The sequence below is a fragment of the Nicotiana tabacum genome, chromosome 1, assembly GCF_000715075.1.
Source record: "Nicotiana tabacum cultivar K326 chromosome 1, ASM71507v2, whole genome shotgun sequence".
NCBI lineage: Eukaryota > Viridiplantae > Streptophyta > Magnoliopsida > Solanales > Solanaceae > Nicotiana > Nicotiana tabacum.
The window spans coordinates 114,837,298-114,849,082 of record NC_134080.1 but is presented as its reverse complement, the minus strand read 5'-3'; the positions used below and the strand labels follow the sequence as shown (position 1 = coordinate 114,849,082).

The window sequence follows — 11,785 nt, the reverse complement described above, 5'->3', positions numbered from 1 at the left end:
TTGTAGACATTCCAAAGCTTGTGATTTCATGAGATTTCGGATTTTAGGAAATGTTGTTTTAGTTCGAGAGTTTGTATTGTATATGCCGAGCGGCATCTCAAATGCTTCATTATGTTATTTTTGTAGTTATGGCTAGTTTTATTCTGTTATTTTCTGTTTTTCACAATTTGTTAGGCTTACCTAGTCGTAGAGACTAGGTGCCGTCACGATAGTTAACGGAGGGTGAACTGGGGTCGTGACAACTAAATTATATTTCTAAAAAAGAAATCATCACGCAAAAATCCAATAAACCAACAATTCAATATGTATTATTCCCAAATGTCGTCGGTTATTATGTCACCAGTAATACAAGTCAGAACATGAACTAAGTCCTACGTGGAGCATTTCTACAAGTACGCTTATTATGTCCTCCATGCCCACATATGCTATACGAATGTTGATTTTTCTTCTGCAATAATTCACTTAACGGCTTATCGCGCTTCTTCTTTGGCCTTCCAGGAGGTCTTTTCCATTTAGGTGGTAAGACAGCTTCCTCTGATATATGTGCTGGTACCTTCCATTCATTTCGGTATGGCATCGGATACACGGGCACCTCGTATGTCATTAGCACAGACTTTTGTTTGTAATAGTCCGAGCAATAATCTTCTGGCATTACAAACTTGCTCTTCAAGATAGCCCAATCGTGTAGGCATGGTAATTCGTCAACTTGGAACTGCCCACAACTGCACTTTCTCTCTAAGAGGCACAAGGGGTAATGCCTTCCTTCATCGTTCACCGTATGCAAGTATTCAGTCGATGGTACCACCTACATTTAAACATAGACCTATAAGTTTTGGACATTTAAAAAAAACTATTTATATAGCAAAGAATAAACGTATTAATTACAATATAGATATATACAACTATAATATAATTTGAATATACAACAGTATACTTTTATTTATCTTTCATAATCATCATATATATTGAAATCAAACAAATATGCATTGAATACAAACATATATGTATATATAAAATACAAAGACAAACAGCTGTATATAATGAAATACATTGAATACAATGGAATACATTCTATATGTAATCTGGCAAAATATTAAAGATGATGACATCTTAATTGATGAATGCAATGATATACAGTAACTATCTGCTTATGAAATGCATATAGTTAGAAACAAAACCATTAAATTCAACTAACAATACAATGAGCATATGGACTGAATTTCGAATAGTAAAAATTGTATCAGAAATAAATACACCTTGTACTAGGGCTAAAAATATACCTTTTGTGTCATACTGTATGACATTAGGGTGCTACTCAGTGGTATTAGCATGTTATCATGCTCAACCTGGGGACATTCTAGTGTTATATGGGCTTATAAACACAAGGCAGTTGGAATCCTCAAGTTTGCCTTTTGCCTTGCAAAGCTTGTTTAAAGCCAGCCCCAGCCTGGCTTTTGCCTTGTAAATCTTGCTTAAAGCCAGCCCAGCCTGGCTTTTTCCTTGCAAAGCCTTCTTAAAGCCAGCTCCAGCCTTGCAAATATATGATACAATGACTTATAAAAAAAACTTACAGTCATGCATGTAGACATTGCCTCATTCAAAGTAAGCATCTCCTGATATTTCTTTCTAAGCGTTGTGTATGTCTATGAAGCTTCTTTCTGGTTGCTGCAATTCCAATGTCCAAATATCTTCCTAACTTTTTCGAGAAAGTCGTATATTGGCAATTCCCTTGCTGATACAAGTGCGGCATTGATTGACTCAGTAATATTTGACGTCATGGTTCATCCCCTGTTAACAGGTGCATACAACCTAGCCCACTTTTCGTATCCAGCTAACTCCAAGTATCTTTCACCCTAATATATACCTTCTCCACCATCTCCATTAGACTGTCAAATTCAGTCTGTGTGTATGCTTTTACCATCGAGAAGTATATCTCCCTCAACTTTGAATGACTCTTTTTGAATTTCTTATATACGTTGTTCCATAGATGCCATATACAAGCAAAATGTGGTACCACTGGATACACTCTCGATATAGATTTGATGATACTCTCATTCCTATTGAAACGATGCACATATTTTCCCTCTCACCATATGCTTCCTTGAATTTCTCAAAGAACCACGACCAACTAGCATCGTTCTCTGAATCAATAACACCATATGCTAGTGACAGCATATGACCTACAAAGACAATTGCATACATATTATAAATATGTATTTCAATCTTTAATATGCAGCAATATTAACAAATTTTATTATAATCCACATGCTCTCCTGCACCATCCAACGTGATGGCCGAGACGAGTGTTCCGATATAATACGATTTTAGGTGGCTTCCATCCACAACCACAATGGGTCTACAATGATCATACCCCTTTATAAAGGCATACAAAGATATATATATACACATAAATGAACTCATTTTTTGGCGATTTTACCATTCTAATGTGCGAACCAAGATATGTCATATCCATTGTATATAAGTATCTAGGTAATTTATTGTATGAATCAGCCGGTTCACCTCTCAAAAAATTCATTGCCTTTTCTTTAGCCTGTCATGCCAACATGTAACTAACATCTACACTAAAATCTGATTTCATATCATCAATTATATCCTTTGGGGTGTATTTCCTCTTATGATTAGTAAGCTTGGACCTAATCATATCACCAATAAGACTGCTGCCTGCTTGACGTTGCTCATACACCTTATCCTTCAACGGACATGTATGCTTATCATTGAACTCTCTTACTTTGAATAGTTCTGATTTGTTAATGCTAGAAGTCTTAAACCTCCATTCACAATCTTCTGACATACATATTAATGCATAGCTGCAAAGAATTTATCATTATACATATGATCAGTATAAATGCTTACAAAAAATACACTCATAACAATTGAATACATTGTTACATATATATATATATATATATATATATATATATATATATATATATATATATATAAACTGTTATACAGTACACATAGATAACATACGACTATATATATATATATATATATATATATATATATATATATATATATATACATTTAAATACGTCTAATACATCTAAAAACAAATAGTGAGAGTCACTGTAATAAATATTTATCAGTAAAATACAAATGAATACATGAATTTGAAATACATAAAAAAATCATAAGTACAACAGTGAAAGTCATGTAAAAATATCCAAATACATCTAAATACATCTTAATACAATTTACAAATTCTACCATGAATACAATATACAAAAATTCTAAATAATTAAGAATACTCAAACCTGATAGCATTAGACCTGTCAACCCGGAATCGAATCCTTTCAGATATAGCATAATGCCTCATCACCTCTTTCAATGTAGCATTATCCGTATATACTTGTCCAGACATAACCTCCCTTTGATTAGTTTTTAAAATTATCAAATCTGTGTCCAGTTCGAACACCCCAATTGGTTGGCCTGAATTGACAACATTAAGAGCAAGTGTATCATCAGTATCAAAATTACACCTTTGATTTGCTTTGTCAAGTTGCACAAGGTCGCCTTGAATTAAACTACTTCCAGCTACAACTTATTTGTCAATTGTTGTTACGCACAAAGTATGCATACCGAATTCTCTGTTCTCTTTTTTCATCTCTACATACACCCTGTAACCCATATCATTGTGTTTCCATTGGCGTACAATTTCCTTCTACTTTGTATTCAATTTTAATGGACTTTGAGCTCAAATCTATGTCGAGTTGATTCGAAATTGAAGCAACCAAATCATTGTAAGATGCATACTCCTTTATCAGTATCTCCTCAATTGAATAATCGACATAGTTACTCTCACTGTTCTACTTGCCAGAATGACGCAATAGCACGGTTAAACTTGCCATATGTAAAATCGAATTGTATCGTATTTATGTATACAATTGTATAAATCTCGATTTTTATTGGTTGAAAACAGAACTTCCACGAACGTCAACAACAGGAAAAACAAAGGACTGAAAATCTAGAGATTGCTCTGTTTTTTGCTATTTTTTTCGGATGGGAAATCTTTCCTACAACGTGAAATACAGATTGTGCGTGATATAATTGTGTTAGTTGAGTTATATTAGGAGACTATTTGGTTAATTGATTCCCTTTCCGTTTTAAAACAGCTGAAAGGTCCATTTTTTACGCAACTTACGTTATTGTATTCACGAATACAGTCGAATACAACAATTGATTAGCTGGACTTCCCCTGATTCACGCTGAGTTTTGCTACTGTATTCATGAATACAGTAGCTTAAATACATCGAATACACCTTATAACAACTGAAAACGTAGCTATAAGAAGTAATATAGTACTGGTAGCTATAGATAGCTAATAACCTCTAAACAATAGTGCTTTGTGAAAATTTCTCTTTCTTATTCTACCACTGCGTTGCCGCACTTCCTGAAGAACATTCCCTTATTTCAAGTACTAAAGCAGAAACGGTAATGTATTTATCTAATTTACTAATATTATAGAGTTCAACAACATCATCAATTAGGAGGAAAGAAGGATAATTAGTCAGGTAAGGGATTTTATTGTTAAAAGGAAAGAAAAAACATGAAATACTGATAGAGAATTCATTTTTCAAAAGATATTAGCAGAAAATAAGTTGAAGAAAAGAAGGAAATAAAGAAAATATTTTAAAGATCCACAATACATACATAGGCATCTACAATGTACTCATAAAATGTTCGAGTGCATCGCAAAATCTAGATTTCTGTCACTTTAAATGTTCTTATCACTTGATATTTGGTATAAACTGAAAACATGAAATATTCAGTTGAATTGAGCCAAACGGTCTCCAGCAACGTGATAGAATTACTTCCTTAGATAGCACATTTGGATTGGAGCTGTTAAAAAACAACAGTAACCTTGGCAGTAGAGGTGGAGGCATCTAAAACTGTCCAGATTCTGAAATGATCCTCTCAATTTCTCCAAGAAGGCACTCTTTTTCTTTGACCAAGTCCTCGTTCTGCTTCTGCAGCTCTTCAATTTGCGTAGTTTGTTCAGAATCCTTTCTGTGATTAGAAAACTCTGCTTATCAAAGATTGCTTTACCTTTTCATTGTCATTGCATATATAGTACTAATAATGCTAAGATGAGGTAAAAATCCAAGAAAAAATGCATTCAAGCAGGATCTCATTGTCCTTGATTTCTAGGTACACTATGAGCTCATTTCCTGTTTTCTTCTTCTTTTTTTGCCACATACTTATGGAGTCGGGGATTTTATTTTGCCACACTACTGAGAAGGTTATAATGGAACATGTTTTGAGAAACTTCTGCATATTTACAGAAGAAAATTGTTTCCAATTGGTAAAACCAGTGGAGAGCTTATACCAGTCAACCTTGAAATCTGATGCATGATAAACCTCATGACATGCTCAACTGTTACCACAACAAATGGAAAGCATGCAAAAAGTTAATATTAAAACTAGGATGATCCCTTTTCCCTCCTTTCCAACTTTAAAAACTTGGTTTTGATATCATACACTACATGTAACTGACTTATCAATGGAGAAAGCATTAGTTTCCTATCCCAGATCTATAGTATCTAGTGATCCTTGCATGTTTGTTTGCAAAATCACAGCAATCTCAAAATTGTTTCACATAATTCATAGCTCATATTAAACATGCTTGGAAACATGGATAGATATTATCAGTAAAAGAAATTTGTTTCTTCCACGAAACTGAAGTTTGTAAGTATGATAAATTTGTTGCGTGTTTTTGGCCCTTTAATGCATCAGCTTTTGTGTTTGAGTGTACCTATTCATAAACGCCAAATTAAGTTTAAGTGAACGGACTTCCTTCTCCAGATTCTCACAACGCTTCAAAAGGGATTGCATATCTGAAGGAATTGCTGGTGTTAAATTTCTCTCTTTGGCTTCTGCCATTCTGCAATATCAAGACCAATATGAACTTCAAGCAGTCTAAAAATATGAATAGACCATCAAGTTATAGCATCAGAATAATGTGCATAATCTTTGCAACGAAAAGCATGCATGCATGTGTTGTTTTCCATTTAGAGAAGCAATAATATCACCTAGTCGAGGCCTTACAGAACATCAATGAACTCCTATACTTTTCAAAAACTTATTCTGATTTCCGCTATCAAATCATTACAGGAAAATAAAAGGTGGAAGTCACATGCGTAGGCAGAACACATGCTATCTACAATTAATTTCTACATAGTTTTACCAACCAATAGAAAAAACTAATGATCACTAAAAAGAATGTAGTAAAAAAAGAATAAGATTCACACAAGTTCTGAGAATAGTTCTACATACTTCCGAGACCGCTCCACCCTTCGCTTCTTTGTAGGATCTCCATTTTCCGCTGCATTGGTTTATGCTGGTTAGAAGTGAACGGCATGAAAAGCAATTAAGTAACAGCATGCATTTCATGTAATATAGCATCTGCGTACGATTAAGCCATAAATTTTCTTTATCTAATAGAATTACAGAGATAAAACTTTGGAGCACAAACCTCAACATAAAAAGGGCAGTGCGGTGCACAAGGCAGTCGGCTTTCACGCAGGGTAGGGTCCGGGGGAAGGCTGCACCCCCAAGGGGTGTGATGTAGAGAGTCTACCCTAATGTAGTGAAAATAGATTACTAGCACTGTTGGGCTACTCAAGATATTAACAAGAGTCCGAGTTGACACTGCACCTCAATATTTCCATTAAATAAGACAGTTTCTGTCTCGTGGTAAGCATGGACCTTTCATATTTACTTTGTTGTCTCTTTTTAAAACTCTTCGATCTTTAAAAATGTTAGAAAAGCTATAACAAACATCTTATTCCTAATATTCCCAGAGCAAGAAAGAACCCTAAGACCATTAGAGGAAAACCTTCTGAAGATGAACAGATCTCTCATGAGAAAGTGCCTTTAACTCTTTATCATATGCCCATAAGTGGGCCAACCATTACAAGTGCTGCAAATCACATTACAAGAGTGTTGCAAATCACATTACAAGTGTTGCAACCATTACAAGTGTTGCCTTTGATTCTTACTGTATTTTTCCAGTTTCACTCCTTGATTGCGTGATTCCTTTAATAACTTTTCTAAAAATATGCAATTAATAGGAGCCAATTTTGGCAGTATTTCAGTGCCGACCTGTTAAATATATTCGGTAAGTTCTTCTCATATGCTCCTTGCTTTGTTGCTTTCACCTAACAAGTGATCTAACCTAAACTACTTTGTAATTTCAGGATAGGAATACATAATACGAACCTAACAGGTGGGATAGGGAGAGGGAGAGAGAGTCAGCAAGAATGCAAAATGAAGCAATCGGCATGCCACCGTGTTGTTTGAAACAACACGATCAACATTATTACATTTATAATCTAAACAGATATGAAAGTGAAAATGCAAAGATGTGATATTTATCCGCTGTAGCTAAATGCCTCAGTTACCTGACTGAACTGATGTCAAAGATCCATTTCGAACTAAACCTTCTTTCTGCTGTGTCTGAACAAATTGGAGAAATTATCATCAGCTAACCATCTAACTATTCTAAGTTGAATATTGGGTAATATACATAGGAGGTAGAGAATACCTTCTGGTTGTCCTTCACGTTATCATATATTCGTTCTCTAAGATCTGCACTTCAACAGTAAATGAATATATTAACAAACCTATGCTCAAAAAGTTTGGAGAAATAACAATCTAAATAAGTATCATCTATCAGTTTGAAAACATCCTTCCTTGCACAACGCGCACCATACAAATAGACAAGAGCACAGATAATTCAATACAGACAGCTAATGTACGTCATATTCACCTCTGGCAGTTGAACCATTGTCTGAGCTCCTTGCATATCCAACTTGATTTCTAGAGCCCTCGTACACATTTAAAGCTTGACTTGCATTGCTTAGACCATCACATGCATCAAAACTGGTTGAAATTATTGGCGCAGCAACAGAGGATTCACTTTGGGAAGGTTCCTGAGACACCACACACATCTGTATCGGGTTTGAGGGAGCCATAATACCTTCTAAGACGACATCTAATGACCCCTGAACCGTTTGTAGAATCCCTGTATCTCTGACTTGAACAATGGATGCATCCTGATACGTCCCTTGATTTTCAGAAATATGATTCCCTGGATGTTGATTCATGCCAAAGTTGTCTTGATTACCATAACACCCTAGCATATTCTCCTCAATGGCTTCCCTAGCAGTGTGATAGTTCGTTAATTTCTTCCTCTCTAAAGTACCCTTTAGCATGCTTACGACAGATGAAATATTATCTGCACCATCCACTTGCTGAGTTTCAAAAGTAGATGAGGATGAATTTGACGGAGATATAAAAGTATTGGATTGATTGGTAAGTTCACACATTGACATGTCGGTGAACACAGTGGTATCAGAAACTTCTTTAAAGTTAACAGCATTTCCAGGTACATTATGCAGTGATTCACGAGCTATAGAAGACTGCGAGTTTTGCATGGCTGCATACCTCCTCCTACAGATATTTTGATGCAACAACCAAATAGATCAGCATCCAGCAATACCAATATGGAATACATTGATGGGGAAAAAGATTCTTCAATAGTTTTTTAGTGATTTCTTGTTTGCTTGGAAGTCTTCATTTCAAATTAGATATACTTTTATTACGCCAACCTCCAAAATAATAGCCGGCAAATGTATATGGTTTGTATATATTGGCTAGCACCTGTAATTAATTTCCCAAAAATCAAGAAAGCCCTAAACTCAATCTACATAGGAAAAAATAAGATTCTTGAGGGCCTAATTCCAAGGATATATAGTTCTCCTTAGAGAAGAGCAAGCAAGGACATTATCCTTCAACCGCCATAAAGGATGCAATATGAAGGATACCTTAACTCAGAGGAGCGACTTCTCGTCATGGGCTGAGAACTATGAAACCAAGTCTGCAAGAAAGCAGTCTGTATGAGGATCATAAGAGAAATTCTGCAAATTGATATCTGCAATTATTGAACAAACCTTGGCTAAAAAGAGATTACTAGCTTGCATTTCCATATCTGTGATATTCCTGATGACAAAGCCAAAACTGGTTATTACCCCAAAAAAATTCAGAATCACTAATAACATGAGAAAATCGCATGAAATATCTAGATTGGTTGAGAAATAGCCTCAAGCCGGATAACCCACAAATAATGGAAAGTTGAAAACCAAATGAGTAAGCCTAAGGCAGCAATAAAACATATTGCAATAGCCCCAGAAAATGGACTTGTTTTTCTATTTTGGATTTTAGTTTGGCATTTACTAACACAGATCGTAATTCAATCATGCAGCCCTATAGGAGGAAAAGGTAGATCACCTGCTTGAATGTTGGTTAAGGCTGCTAGATGATTCATTGGCAGTAGACGCATTTTGTGGCTGCAGAGAGTCAGCCACTTTTCTTTTCTGAACTCCCCCATACTGCTGATTTGATAGACCAGCGAGTTCACTGGAGATCCTGCATTTTAAAACTAAAGAATGTAACCACTTCTGAAATCATCAAAATTTGCTCAAGCTATAGACATTTAGAATAGCCATAAAAGCTGAAAAAATAATGTAACTTTCAATGGCATAGGTTATCATATCCACTTCCACGTCGAATTGGAATTGCAAGTTAGAGTGAGAAGTTTAAGTGAAAAATAAATCATAGCTATAGTGAGAATTCAACTTCCTCCGCATAACAGGAGGAGATGAGCTGAACCTACTAATAATACATAACTATATTACACTCAAAAAGAGGAAGAGAGAGAAAAATACATATTTGGCACCCTCCCTGTACATTGCATTACAAGGTTATGCTACTTAATGGATCATTCCAAACACACTAACCTCCGTGATCCTTGTCGAGCTCGGTGAGCCATCGTTGTAGAATCACTGCCATTATTCTGAGAAGCAAACGGTAGTGAATCAGCCAATTTACAAAAAAAACAAGCAGGCAAATGTAAAAGCAATATACATGTCTTTTTGACCTCTAAATCAGGACATCTAATCCTTAACTCTTTTAACTATATATAGTGTTTAACCAACAATAGTAGAGCAAGAAAATTAGAGATACAATGACAGTTATGCATCGCCTACTGGTTGTCTCTTCTACTTTGGTTGTGAGTCCGTATGAAGAAATAAGGATACACAGAGTTCAAGAGATGATTGATAGCATGATGCAAGCAGTTAATAGGCATGAAGAAGAATGGAATTCATTTATATATATGCAAATTAATAGGTATTCTTAAATGTAAGATGCAACGTCTTAACATAATTGCTTGCCTCTGCAGTGGTGAGCCAGGTTTTGAAGAGTTCCTCACTATCAGTTCGAAGGGAATGAGAGATGTTTCTAAAACCCAACATCTCCATTGTAGGCGCAGCCACTCCTACTGAGTTCTCCATCATATTTCTTATCAACAATTCTTCGCTTGTATTTCTACTGAAATCTGAATATCCTCTTCCCTCCATTTCCATTAATTCCTATCCTTTCTCTTCTCTCAATTTCTTTCTTGATACACAAGAGACAAACTCAGGTCCGCCGGAACGAAGATATAGCCTAAGTGACTGTCTGAACAGCTACTCTTTTGATGTGCAAATTCACTCAGAGAAGCTCAAAATTTTAAATTCAAATCATGAAAATTCTTACCTATTTAACTCAACTGACATATCAGATTCATCACAAGGACAATATTGTTTTCTCAAGTAATAGATATATTGCTGCAGAATGATCAAATTCTTTTAGCAGTGGAAGGATGTTAGGACTAACTTTAATTTGCAGCTAAAAAAGAAAGGAATTTGGTGTATAATAGAAGCATCAAACGTCACATTCAAGCTCATCAGTAAAATTGACAAACGTATAGTGGGCTTAATTATAAAATTAGATTTGATGGAATTTACAAAAATCCAATTTGATTAGATTCCAGTCACCTTATACTTGTCTTCTTTCCCGTGTGAAAACAACAACTTTTTCCTACGCTAATTTAATTAGTGAAACTAAAGTAAAAAGTGAACAGAAAAGGAAGTATCTCAAGTAACCTTCATTCCTTCTTTTTTTTTTTCTAGCTAGATAATCAGATGTCTTAAGGACAAAATTGCCAGTTTTCAATAAAAATTTGTAAATGATAACCAAAAAAAAAAAAGGTGAAGTTTATTCACACAATATTGGAATACTAATTTAAAGTTGCAGTATGAAACCTTAATTATTTAGGATTTGATTTATTTAATTCATGTCTAGATAGGATTTGCGGTTAGAATAAATATAGGAATAGGCTTTCCTATTTCTAGTTGAATTAGATTTCATACTATTATAAATAGGGGTATTGATAGCTTATTTTATGTGTGGAGAAGTGTGGAGGAAATAAAGAATTGTAGAGATCATTCAGAGATTTATAATAAAATATTTTTCTTCATATTGGTATCAGAGCTTTTATGATCTTGGGAGAAAATCAAGTAACGCCTGCTGCCGGCAGGTGGCGCTAGTCAATGTATGTTGCCCGTCTGGCCAAAAAATATGTTGGCAAGATCATAGATAGTTGTCAATAGAATTAGAGTATTCGATGAAAAGTTTCAAGACAGATTCAAGAAAAAAAACAACTTTAAAGAAGTGCAAACAAATATGACACAAGATAAAGACACTCTTCTCTAAAAGTTGGAAAGAGGTTTTAAAAAAAAAATCAAAGTTGATTACGTGTTTCAACAAAATTGGGTGTTGGTGATGTAACACTCCTCAAATTATAAAAGTTTCGAGACACGCTAACTATAGAACTAAATTATTACTATTTTTAGTATTTTTATCTTGCCTATAGTGAAAT

General features: G+C 34.8%; 2 protein-coding genes across 2 annotated transcripts; both read right to left on the bottom strand.

The window, feature by feature from the left end:
• Positions 1–364: 364 nt before the first annotated feature.
• On the bottom strand, positions 365–3,652 carry LOC142163542 (uncharacterized). The gene is made up of 8 exons (XM_075220845.1): positions 3,604–3,652; positions 3,279–3,453; positions 2,576–2,828; positions 2,050–2,223; positions 1,865–1,966; positions 1,410–1,530; positions 1,050–1,144; positions 365–805 (listed from the first exon to the last, which is right to left on the bottom strand). The coding sequence occupies exons 1-8, from the start codon at positions 3,650–3,652 to the stop codon at positions 365–367; spliced, it is 1,410 nt and encodes a 469-aa protein (XP_075076946.1).
• Positions 3,653–4,636: 984 nt separating this feature from the next.
• Positions 4,637–10,809, bottom strand: LOC107822311 (protein CYCLOPS-like). The gene is made up of 11 exons (XM_016648842.2): positions 10,257–10,809; positions 9,822–9,877; positions 9,313–9,450; positions 8,976–9,024; positions 8,850–8,902; positions 7,793–8,475; positions 7,568–7,611; positions 7,425–7,479; positions 6,298–6,346; positions 5,777–5,905; positions 4,637–5,031 (listed from the first exon to the last, which is right to left on the bottom strand). The coding sequence occupies exons 1-11, from the start codon at positions 10,446–10,448 to the stop codon at positions 4,908–4,910; spliced, it is 1,572 nt and encodes a 523-aa protein (XP_016504328.1). The 5' UTR covers positions 10,449–10,809; the 3' UTR covers positions 4,637–4,907.
• Positions 10,810–11,785: the final 976 nt, after the last annotated feature.

Coding starts and splice junctions, on each gene's coding strand:
- LOC142163542 (XM_075220845.1), bottom strand. CDS start 3,652: ATGGGTTACAGGGTGTATGTAGAGATGAAAAAAGAGAACAGAGAATTC. Junction 2,829..3,278: donor GACAGGTCTAATGCTATCAG/GTTTGAGTATTC, acceptor AATTCTTTGCAG/CTATGCATTAATATGTATGT. Junction 1,531..1,864: donor TAATGGAGATGGTGGAGAAG/GTATATATTAGG, acceptor TATATTTGCAAG/GCTGGAGCTGGCTTTAAGAA.
- LOC107822311 (XM_016648842.2), bottom strand. CDS start 10,448: ATGGAAATGGAGGGAAGAGGATATTCAGATTTCAGTAGAAATACAAGC. Junction 8,476..8,849: donor AGTCGCTCCTCTGAGTTAAG/GTATCCTTCATA, acceptor AAATATCTGTAG/GAGGAGGTATGCAGCCATGC. Junction 6,347..7,424: donor TTTGACATCAGTTCAGTCAG/GTAACTGAGGCA, acceptor AAACCAATGCAG/CGGAAAATGGAGATCCTACA.